The 12,448-nt window shown below is 39.8% G+C and overlaps 1 protein-coding gene across 1 annotated transcript; it reads left to right on the top strand.

Annotated features, from left to right (window-relative positions):
* Positions 1-6,252: 6,252 nt before the first annotated feature.
* On the top strand, positions 6,253-11,302 carry ric3a (RIC3 acetylcholine receptor chaperone a; the record flags this gene model as incomplete). The annotated part of the gene is made up of 6 exons (XM_084541719.1): positions 6,253-6,382; positions 8,699-8,916; positions 9,199-9,274; positions 9,572-9,668; positions 10,214-10,371; positions 10,521-11,302. Exons 1-6 carry the CDS (start codon positions 6,265-6,267, stop codon positions 11,300-11,302), a joined length of 1,449 nt encoding a protein of 482 aa, XP_084397845.1. The 5' UTR covers positions 6,253-6,264.
* Between the last annotated feature and the right edge of the window lie 1,146 nt (positions 11,303-12,448).

The following is a 12,448-nucleotide window of genomic DNA, read 5'->3' as shown; positions in this document are numbered from 1 at the left end:
ACTACATCTGTTGTCGTGGTCTCATCAGCCTGCCTAGTCTTCATGGAATCCTGAAGTTATCCACTCCTACCTGAATGAACAATTCTCCAACCTGCCTATGATTCCTCTTACATTTTCAAACTGTCATGTAACATCATCAGTTTGTATCATAAGATTCCACATGTACACTTTAGTCAGATATGTGTATCTATGACAGATGTATGTTTATCTTGCTGTTCTCTTCTCTTCTCTCTTTGCTGTTCTCTTCTCTCTTTCTTCTGTCTGTACCCGGCTGGCCTTAGGCAGATGGGTCCCTCCATATGAGCTGGGTTCTGCTTGAGGTTTCTTCCTGTTAAAAGGGAGTTTTTCCTTGCCACCGTTGCCTTCAGGCTTGCTCTGGGGGTTTCAGGCCGGGTTTTTGTAAAGCGTCTTGAGACGATTTGTATTGTTATTGACGCTATATAAATAAAATTGAATTGAATTGAATTGAAAGGCCAGACTTTCATCCAAAGAATAACAGAATCTCATTTATTCCAAGTACATAATAGAAGGCCAACTGCAGTAGCCCATCTCCCACGTTCTTTGTATATCTTGGGTGTGCGAGAGCAGAAATAGTTGACTTTTACAACGGCAGAGTCCATTGTGTTTTAATTGAGCAAAATGAGGAATAATTAAGTAATTAAAGGCTTGATAGGAGTAAACAGATAAAAAACAAGTGCTAATATTAACAGTGCGGGTCCGGTGCAGAGTGAACTGGCCATACCTCCAGTATGGCATCACCAAAAGAAGACAAAGCATCAAAGGCACCACTTAAAATGGGCCAACAGTCTGTATGTCATTTCTTTAAAGAGCTTGTGGCTGTGAATATGCACGTGGTCAGATTCAAAATTTAATACTTCCCAGCTGGATTTTGGGAATGGGAGTGCACTCTTGTATTTTCACCACTCTGACATTAGTGGGTTTTATTTTTTGAGTAATTGCACAGCTTGATGTGTACTCAGGGGTTTCCATGAGAACGATGAAAGTCTTATTTCAACAATGCAGCAATTATGGGGAAATATGGAAATACATTTTGAGCCAGTTCACAGTTGAGTTGCCTGGAATAATAGGAATAGAAAACAGAAACAGGGAGCCGGGGTGAAAATGGCAATTCGAAACTCAACTGTGTTTAAAATACCATCCCGTTATGAAAAAGAATCCTTACAGCTGAAATCCCTAATACCCTCTATGTGTCAAATGCTGCAGTACATCCACATTACCTTGAAGTAGTTCATGGTGCCACAATTTCCCAAACAGTGGTATCTGCTTTATTCAACATACAGCAGCCATAATCTCTGTTGGCATCATATGCTGGTTGGCAGTGATAATCTATAATCCATTCATCCAGAGAGGGTACACAAATGCATATTTGTTTCCTCGGATTAAAAGCTTATGGAGGGTGTATGGCATGGCCAATAACGTTCATCCATGCCAGCTATGACAGAATCTTTTGCTGTATTGTGGATACAGAATTCTCTTTTAAGTCAAAAGGCAGTATCCCAACGATCTGATCACAAAGAACGGACACAAAGTGCAACATTTCTAGAACGGAGACAATCATTAAGTAAATATTCTGACATGACATTATGTCTCCTTTTCTAAGGATAATTTTACTGTTCAGGAGATCGGTCAGATTTTGAAATAGTCAACTGATACACCCGCCTGTCTTGTGGTCAGCAAACGAAGCTGTCACATGAAGGTCACCAGGTCATCAGCAAAGACTGAAAAGGTCTACAACCATGGTTTGATTGAAATGAAACCCTACATCGCTGCAGAAATAAGATGCCAGTCAGAAGAGTGAAGCCATTTTTCTCAAAATGAAACAAAGCTCAACACACTAAGCCTTCTTACTATTTAAACAATTCAATATTTCGTTTCTGTAAATTTAAACTACTTTTAAATTGTACTGTCAAAAACATAGTAAGGCCACATACAGAAGAGACAGCAGGCTTGATGTTTTGATAGGTAGGCAACATGCATACAGTATGTTGTATTGTCTATTATGTACTGACTAAGATTTTTGTGGTGCTTTAGAGCTCTCAGATGGGCCTTGGCTCAATTGGTGCACTACAGGCAGCTATTGAGAGGGCCTTGATGGCCAATAATTGTCTATCTTTTCATTTCTTATAGTTCTATCGGTAGAGTGGATCTCACAGACTGTCATTGTCAGACACATTTTCCTCTGTAGTGGGCTTTTTTTGTATTTTCCCTGTATATGAGAAACCCACAGAAATCACAGATATGCTGAAGCAAGCAGGTAATTTGATGTAGGTGTAATATGAATCTATACAGAAAGTGATTAGTTTGTTCCCTCAGTCTCCATTTCAGGGCAATGAAATAACCTGTTACGCCCACCACTCAATCAGGAGGACAGTTTGTCATATACAGTATAATGGCTGTATGCAACTTGTTCAACCTGATGAGCAGGCCAGGCGGAAGTCTCCTACAATTCTTTTCTTGTTTCCTTTGCCACAAACAACTGGAAGAACCAAAGACATGGAGGCCCTAATCATTACATATTACTGCACAAAACTTGAGTCATATTAAGACAGGGTGTCCAGACAAACCCAGAGGCACAGATTCCTCTGGGATACCAAGCAACAGACAGGCAGGAGCCACAGTTCCAAACACCTCTTAATAGCTTTCTAATTAGCAAATGGCTCCTCACTGTGAAACAATCATGGCCTTCACGGCCACCTGCAATTGCCAGCTCAAATACGTCAAACATAGGGCAACACAAACTTTGGAAAGCATTTCCTCAAGAGATGTGCTTGCTATGTGGGCTGTATGACACACAAGCTCTATTTTAAAGGTTGCTCGTTCAGGAATGCATAGATCTGAGTGTCGCTAGCAACAGATAGATATGTAGCTCATCATTTGGATGGACACAACAGGATTTTAGAAAAGATATGACTGTTTTCAAGGAATTGCATAATAGGTTAATATCATCTGCATAATACAGAATATTGACAGTATGTCTATGCCATAACCTCAAAATGACACATAAATAGAGATCAGAAACATACATAGATATGACCCCCTCACCGGGGCTAAATACTATACTGTGGTCAATAAAGCTTATCAAATAATGCATCAGAGTCCAAGAAAGCTGCATTTTTTCCATTTGGCAAGCCGAGAAGTGTGACAGGAAAAGGGAGTTTGGTCTTGGTATGGTCCAGATATTTCCATCTCAGATCTTAAGATGTTTGGATTCGTATCCATTAATAAATCCAATCAGACCAGTGCCACATTGATTCTGCATCATGACACCCACCACAAGCCAGAGTTAGGGCTCTGTGATTTGGCCAAAAACATGTACTTTTTATGCGTATTGACTGATGTCGACGATGTTGATAATCACAACATGCATTTAACACCATTAATGAGGATGGAAGCACATTCAGACCTCAAGGTTACTGGCAGTGTGCTTTAGCGAGTAACACTGAATATAAAGCTCACTTGTTTGTTCACCAGAAAACTCTACAGGGGACCTTTTAATTAGGGCCAACATTCACCATAAAAGGATTCTGAGCTAGTTTGGCTGCTGGCTAGTTCTAGCATTCAGCCTGAGAAATTAAAAATGCCAGGTGGGGCTTCACAAAAACATCTCTAAAGGAGGCAGGAGCTTTGTGCAACTAAATGTTATGGATGGATGAAAGAAAAAAAAAAAATCCAACCTTTATCAAAATGATGGAAACAGAGTGGTAGAGGGAAAAAAAGGGAAAAGCTCATAGCCCTAAGCATACCACCTCATCTGTCAAATATTGTGGTGGCACTGTAATGGCCTGGGCATGTACAGTATGGCAGCCAGTGAAACTAGCACACGGGCATTTATTGATGATTTTCTCTACTGATGGAACCAAGCAGATGAATGCAGAGGCAGACAGGAGCATTATGTGGACTGGAAAAAAAATAAATAAAATATGCATCAAAACTCAGTGGGTGACATTTCATCATTCAGCAGGACAATGATAAATAAAGATGCAGCTAAAACAACAAAGAGCACGTTAGTGTAAAGAGGTGAACACATTCCATTTGCTGAAAATCTGACTAAATGCAGGGGGACCCCACTAAAAGCATGAGCTTAAGGTGCCTGAAGTAATCATGGCCTGGCAGAGCAACAACGCAGCAGAATCAAAGAATTAGATTATTAATGTAGGACGCATTAACAACAAAGGACTCCCCATACAACCCTAAACATGATCATTTTTTGTTCATTAATATGTGTCTGCCAAATTCATTTTAAACCCCTAAACTTTAGGCAATATGTATCAAAAGGGCTGTATGTCTCAGACACCTGATGTAAACATTGGTGTAAATCTACTCAAATTAAAGGTGAGATTATTTGAATCAAACTGAATGAGATGAAGCGCTGAGCCTGCATAAGAAACTGTTCAAATACTTGCGCATGCTTGTGCTGTACCTAGCAAGTGAAAACACTATTCTGATTCCCTTGTTGGTTTTAACTAAAGTACTAAACGTTAGTGTTGCACCGCTCTTATCTCAATTCCAGTTATTCTTGTAGATGAAAGACAAGAGGAGGAAGCGAATCATACTCAAATATCACAAAAAACTCAAACAGAACACTAAAATAAATTATAGCATAATATCACAACATGTAATTTGAATCACTGTTGTTCGGTCTTTGTGTCTTTCACACACTGAACTGCATCCGAAAATATGTCTTGTGATTCACTCATGTCACGTTCTTTATATGTGTCTCAGTTTCATTTGTGTTTTACTGTAATGTAAGCAAGACCATCTTTACATTGTGCATTCCACACTGTCGATAATGAAGTTCAAAGCTAAATAATTTAATACACTTAACGACAATGATTACAAGGTCTCTAATACTGACACCCACACAGGCCTCCTAGTGGAGAAGGTGAAGTGATCCTTGCTTGGGTTGAGCTGACTAAACGCGTGCACCGTTTGTAGCAGCACAAGAGCCGTACAGTCTACAGGGAGAAACCTGCACAGCATTGTACAAATTATTTTACTTTATTCCAAATATTCCAGACGAGTCTGTTAAATGGCATAATCACACTGTAAGTTATTCAAACGCTGAGACTCTGAATAGGGACTTCCTACCATGCGTTATACCTTTGTACCTGAGCCTGCACTGCCATCTGCTGCCCCGTGTAATAAAATACACTCCAGAGGCTCTGAAGAGTGGATGGGTTGAGAGGTCATGTGCTGCATTCAAGTACTCATAGTAAACACCTAATACTATCAGATACTAGTAGATTGTGTATTCAAAGCTTCAGAATAATTATTCATTCCTCTAAAATAAAATAAAAATAAAAAATACAACTTGGTGGCTTGCATAGCCAAATTGTATCATCTTTACATTTTCTATGTTTTTGACCAAACAACTACACTGCTGTTAAAGTGAAATAGCAGGTCGATGCAGCCAAGGCAGCCAGTGAACACGATGTTCCAGTGCAGTATTGTGGGGGAATATTTTTGTCATCTTTAGAAATATAATATATAATATTTTGGAAAACAGTGTTATTGCTTTTCTTTAAATGCAGCTGGGTGTCACTTTTCCACTGCTTCTGTATGGAACGCCCCAGCACGCGCCAAGACAAATCCAGTGAGAAATGTCAGCTAGTAGTAATAACGAGGCAAACCCAGACAACTTACAGGATCAATATCTCTCTGACAAATCATAGTGATGCACTTTCCATCCAATGCCATCGGTCTGACACTTTTATCAAGTTGGAATTATGACTACCTGGATGAGAAGTGCATGTCAGCTACTATGTCAACCAGCAAAAACATGTGTCACGCAATCAGTGCTCTACTGATCGACAAACACTTTTGATTAAACCTTCAGTCACACAAAGATATGTCTTGTATTAAACCATGTATCTTGTCTAGCGCTGCTCTCTGGGAAAAAGCCTCCATGACTTCATTAATATTCAGGGTATATTCAGAATTTAAATCATGACTGAGAATAAGTTTTGAAAGATCAGCTTTTGGCCAAATTTGAGTATAATTTTGCAGAGGTTGGATGAAAATTGAAAGCAGTGTCAATAACAATAATAATAATAAAAAAAATACAGTGCCAGTTGATTTCCTCTCTGGGGATTTGTAGTAAATATTTCAAGCAGCACTTGAACGCAGCTGGTCTAATCTGGTCTAATCTGGGCAGGAACGTCACCAGATGAGCGATAACATCTGTGGATACTGGCATTACTGTTAAACTGAAATAAACGCATGGCTGTTATTTTCTGAGACAAAATGTCAATAACAACTTGCCAGAAGGTTACTCTTATATCATGCTCTGTTCTCTGTGTTTCTCTCTTCCTGCCCAGGATGCTGTTACCCAGAGGGAAAAAGGAGATGGGGCAGCCTGAGGGTAAGGCAGCTTATCAGATCATCGTCCATCCGTCTCCATCCCGCTCCATCTCCACTGTCTTTTCTGTGGCTACTGCTGTTGTTGCCAGCTGTTACTCTATACGAAGTACGCCAGGCCTTCTAAAGGCCCCAATATAGTGCAGACATACTCGTTATACAATAGGTAAGCAGTGAAAGAAAATACACTTAAATGCGCATGTCACATGTTTCTAAGTAAATTTATATCGTGTTTGTTCTTATGTCATAAGATGCATTTGTACCCTATCGCTGAGGTAACTTAAACATGAAATTAACTTACTGTTGCATTTTAAATTTCAAAATGTCTTGTCAAGCATCACATTGATTAAACTGCTTTATTGACTTGGATCTAAAAACAGACATGCCACTTCTAATGACTGTATTTTAACAGATTTGATGATTTCAAACCCTCTAATTTAAATTTTTGCAAGAAGACGTAAAAACTTCATAATACGAGTCATTATGCAATTGGATAAAACTAATGTTTCAAACCAGCAGAACATTTTGGATTGCCTGCACAATATTGCAGACATTATCCACAGAAAAGAGTCGTTTACACAGCAATTTGAGTCACTGTGAATAAGTGGGGCAATTCTGTTTTATGCATAACCTAATGTTGATGTAAAAAAACAGCTTCATCTGGGTAGTGGTTTGATTTTAGACAGTAGAACACAGATTCACTGTCTGAACAATAAAGCATCCACCACAGCCTGGCAATAACTTGTTGTGCGTAGTCTGATTCAGTCAGAAACATGTTGGGGGTCGACAACAAATCCAACCGCTTACTTAGTAAACAGTAACATAACATGAAGCTGAAGCTGATCAAAAGTGATCGGAAACCGCAGCTATTAAGCTGACCAACAAACAAACCGAGCAAGCTAAATGTAAACTGCCCCACACTTTTACATAAAACGCGTGAAACGTCCTGGCAGCGTTTCCTGAATGTTGTATGCCCTACTAAGTTTCGTGTCGTGTTTGTCAACACAGAATGTGTAGAAAACAAAGTATTCAGTAATTCAGTTTCCTACCTTATAACGCCAAATGGTGATTTGTCTTTAATGTCTACTGGCATCCACCTGAATTTCCCCAGTTCCTCTCAGTGTTTGGCTAGCATCAGATGCACGCTTTGACTTATGATTTGGGGTTATTCCATGATAACGGTGCTTATTGGTGCAAACTCGACCAGAAAAATGTAATATTGATCTTAGTTTAATAGAGGCCTCAGGCCACGAGGCGGGTTCAACTCAGTCTGGTTCTCAGTGGGGGTTTTGGCCTTACTCAGGTACGTTGTTTGTTAAGGTTAGCCACCAAGTTCTCCGTGTACCTGCCCGATGTGTTCGTAAAAGAGGCGGAGCAATTAGTCGACAACCAATTAATGTGAATTAAGAAGAAACAGCGACACCTGTTGGTACATTCAATTACTCCATGGGTGAGACGAAAAGGATGCAGAAACTATTTTTTTAAATTTTGTACATATATGATAAATATTTCAGGCTTGTAATTAAGTATTTAATTTTTATGACAATTGAAATACTTGAAATACTTGTACTTTATTGCTCTGTTTCGTTTATCTGACAGTTCTAGCTCCATAATTTTTTATATTCAAAGCCTAAGATATCATTATATAATATGGTTCTACAATGTATTAAACTACTCAGCTGAACAGTCAAGAACTAAAACAGAAGGTAGTTGTTAATTTTGTTAATGTAAGTTATTCTTCTTGACAAATACCCCAAATTACATGATTCTGACTTTCATTTTTTTTTTTTTCAATGGATTTAAACACCATTAAATAATTTACTGATCCAGAGAAGATCGGCATGAATTTGACAACAGGAGTGGATGCTGTATAATAAAAACCTGCTAAATATAGAAACAATTAAATACAGAAATGGACTGTAAATGTATAATCATAGTGATGTATTAATTCAGGAAACCCTGTATTAAATGCAAAGCTAGCTGGATAACACACTAATGTTCATGCTCATTGTACAGCCGTCCCTATTTAGCTTAAATGAGCAGAGCTGAAAAGACTTGATGCTGATGCGACAGTAATTGGATAATGTTGGGTTTTGGATAGTTTGTCAGATATTAGAAGCCATTTCAAGACATCACAGTGGGCTCTGGGAAATCTTACATTAAAATATGCAGATGAATCAATTATGAATATGATAAATTACACTACAGCCATGAGAGACAAGAAAATACCACTGGTTGAGGATGTACTCTGCGAGGGACATTTTCAGGATGAATCTGAATCATTGCTTGACTGACTGACTGATTTGATTGTCTCCTATAGTTGGACCAGGGTTCTACCCTTCAGGGATGCATCAGCTGTCAGTGCCAGAGGACCAAGAACAGTGGGGTGTGGACCCTTCCTATTCCATGATACACAATGTTGAGGCCATGGCAAAAGTAAAAGGCATTGGACGAGGCAAAAAATACAACCTGATGGCTCAAGTGATACCCATATATGGGTTTGGGATCCTTCTTTACATCCTTTATATCATCTATAAGGTAAGTAATATCACAGAGCTGCATGATAGACTAGTTGTATTGAAATAATACAAGAGCACCATGTGTGATATAAACTGATATAAATTTTTATCAGCTGTATGTAAATGAAATGTAAGATGCTACGACAAATTGGATTATATGTCATGGAAATGTAACCTAATAAAAAATACCATTGTGATCTTTGTTACAATAGCAACTGCACATTTACTTCCCAGTTACACAATTTGATACACGGTACATTTTTTTTATATCTAGATGATTACTGCATGTTTATGTTCACAGCTAACATGTAAGGGGAACGCTAATAAATCGAGACACTACACTAGTGGAACCAGAACACACACGGAACATACAAAAAGTAAGTACCTTCAGCGGTTTAAAGTAGACATTTAACACATTCATATTAATATAATTTCATTGGATATTTTTCTTAGATCAGATTTATGGATAAGTGGCATGGAGTTCTTCAGTGGAAGAATAGCCAAAACCAAAAGTAAAGCAGGAAAACATGTTAATATGAAAAATATGAAAGGATTTTAGCGTGTAAAAGGCCATTCCCGCCCGAACAGTATGTAGCACACTCCTCATGAGGGTGAACTTCAGTGTACATCATATAATGATATTAAAAGAATGTTTTCTCTTATGAATCACGTAGTAAATGATTATGAGCTTGCCAAGCTTCAGGAAAGGCTCATACAAACAGAAAAGATGATGGAGAGGATTGTCTCTGAGAGGAGCCATTGTTCTGGGAGGTAAGACTTACTTTTCTTATTTTCTTAACAGCCTACATTTCACCTCACAGAGCACTGAAGTATCAAAGAAATTACTTCACATTGGGATAAATCAGGTTAGACATGGTGTGAAAGAGAAAATTATTTGAAGGTGGAAAAGCCTCTGGCACATTTCACTTAAGTAAAAGTGCTGTATATGTATTATTTAAACAGTCCGTAGGTCATATAATGACAAATTAATGAATAAGGAATGAGAACATTATTTACTTGCACTGTACTCACTTTAATGCTTTTGCCCTAAATAGTTACTTTAAGTAAGCATATTAAAACAGAGACTCGGACTCAGTAATGTAGTGTAATGTAGTGACTCTTATAAGTCACATTTCACTAGTATACAGGCAACTTTAGCAGATCAGGGACAAAGAGGAAGTATGCATTGTTGCTAAATATGGCAACTGGATGTAACAAGATGAGACTGAGAAAGAGGTGTCTGCTAATCTGGCATAGAGTCATGTACTCATTGCTGTTTTACCTGACTCTGCTTCCATTTATATGCTGCTCTCTAGTGGCAGAAGGAGGAAGAGTAAAACCTCAACGTCAAAGAAGGAGGAGAAATTGTTAAGGCAGCTTAGACAGATCACACAGCTGATTCAAGAGAGCCGCTTGGAGGGAGCCTCCCCGGAGATGGAGGCCGAGGAGGTCCCCTACGGTGCAGACTGGGAAGGTATATGCCTAAATGTGAATCCCCAAGCTCCCCAAGTTATCTCGCCAGTTAATCAACTACTGTACATTTTCAATATGTGTACATGAGCCTAGTGAACCAAACACCAATACTGAATGTCAGATGATGTCTCTTTTTGTGCACTGACGCAGGCTACCCAGAGGAAACCTTTCCAGAGTATGACGATCCCTGTAATAGGCATAGATTTGAGACAATTAGGCTGGAGAAACCTCCTAACCAGCCCACTGCAGAGGCCTTGGCAGAAAGGATGGAGCAAGAGGAGGAGGAGCTCATGGCAAGGAAACTCTCAATAGTGCAAGAGGAAGATGAAGAGGAAGAGGACAGGGAGGAGGAAGGTGAAGAGGAGGAGGAGGAGGAGGAGGAAGAAGTAGAAGCAGACATGGAGGCAGTAGAGGAAGACACAGAAGTGGAGGAGGACGTGGAGGAAGAGGAAGACGATGAGGACGAGGAGGCTGAAGCAGAGAAAAGGCTCTTGCTCAGCCCCCCTTCGTTCCAGCCTGCCGTTGAAAGAAAGCCGGAGAGGGTCGGCTTGGAGGTGATGAAAGAGCTGCAGTGTCACAATGGAGGGAAGAAGCAAATAAGCTTCAGTGACCACAAAGATGTCTTCCACTACCCCAAAGAGGACACTTATGAGGATGAGGAAGAGGAGGAGGAGAGGGAAGATGAGGTGGAGGAAGAGGATGAGGGGACAGAGGTGGAAGAGGAGGAGGATGCAGATGAAGAGGATCCGGTGATGGAGGCAGAGAGTCTGCAGTTCGGTTGTGAAGGAAACGCAGAGGAAGAAGCAGAGGAGGACAAAGAAGAGTATTCGTTAACCTCAGCGTCTGTGGAGGGTGAAGGCCTTATCCATGCAGACATGCCTAAAGAAGTCGGTGTGAGTGGGCTGAGGATGCGGAACAGGAGAGAGACATAAAGGACTTTTCCTGTGTCTAAAAATTTGATTGTAAACATCTCCTTATATAACAAACTCCTTAAATGACACTAATTACCCCCTATATATTGATCAGCCATAACATTACGGCCATAATCATTGGTCAAGTGAATGACACTGATCATCTCATTATCATGGCATTGTTACTGGCACTGTCAGGGATATATCTGGCAGCAGGTCAACAAAGGACAAACTTTTGTCCTCAAAGTTGAAGTTAGAAGCAGGAAAAATGGAATGATCTGATTGATTCGACACAGGTCAGAGCATCAAAACTCCTGTTCTTGAGAAATGTGACCTTTCAAAAGTGGTCCAAGGCAGGACACTCAAATTGCTGAAAAGACAAATACTGGTTCTAATTCTGACTCACAGTGCATCACAGTTTGTTTTGTATGGAACTGCAGCCACAAGCCAGTCAGGGTGCCCATGCTGACCCCTGCCCACTGCTGAAAGCACCAACAATGGCCACGTGAGCATCAGAACTGGACTATGGAGCAATGGAAGAAAGTGGTCTGGTCTGATGTATCACCCCCTTTCCATTGTCTTTGGGGTCATGCTAATTCTACAAAAATGTTCATCTGGTTGCATAAATACCAGGTGCAAGGTTTCCCATAAGAACATTACTTTATAATGAGATCATCCATGTTATTCACTCCACCAGCTGGTGGATTTAATGTTGTGGCTGATCAGTCCATGTTTAAACTACAGAACCCAAGCTAAACAGAGACATGCAGATAACCTAATCAAAGCTTTTGTACAAGTAAAACTCTCTTTTAGCGTCATCAATATTGTAAGAGCTTCTGGTGCTTGTGTGGCTTTTTTACTCAAGCAAGAAAGCAAAAGAGTTTCCAGACGCTCAACTTTAAGGAGCATTTAAGCAATCTGTCTATCATCATTTTGTTCTTTATAGTGTCGCACACCCAAGGATCATCAACACAGGTTCCTGAGTGTGCAGTAGCTCACGTATCTGGCTCCTCCTGGTGGTTCAGCATGGTTATGCTCATGGGGGATGATTGGTAATTCAGCAGAACGGTTTACGTGATAAATAACATCCAGCAACTTCAATAAGGACCCTCCAGGGTGCACACAGACATGAAGGTTTGCAAAGAGAAGGCATTTGTTTATGTCAAG

Source organism: Chelon labrosus (genome assembly GCF_963514085.1).
Source record: "Chelon labrosus genome assembly, chromosome: 3".
Lineage (NCBI taxonomy): Eukaryota > Metazoa > Chordata > Actinopteri > Mugiliformes > Mugilidae > Chelon > Chelon labrosus.
The sequence above is the reverse complement of the archived record's forward strand: the minus strand, read 5'-3'. Positions and strand labels throughout refer to the sequence as shown.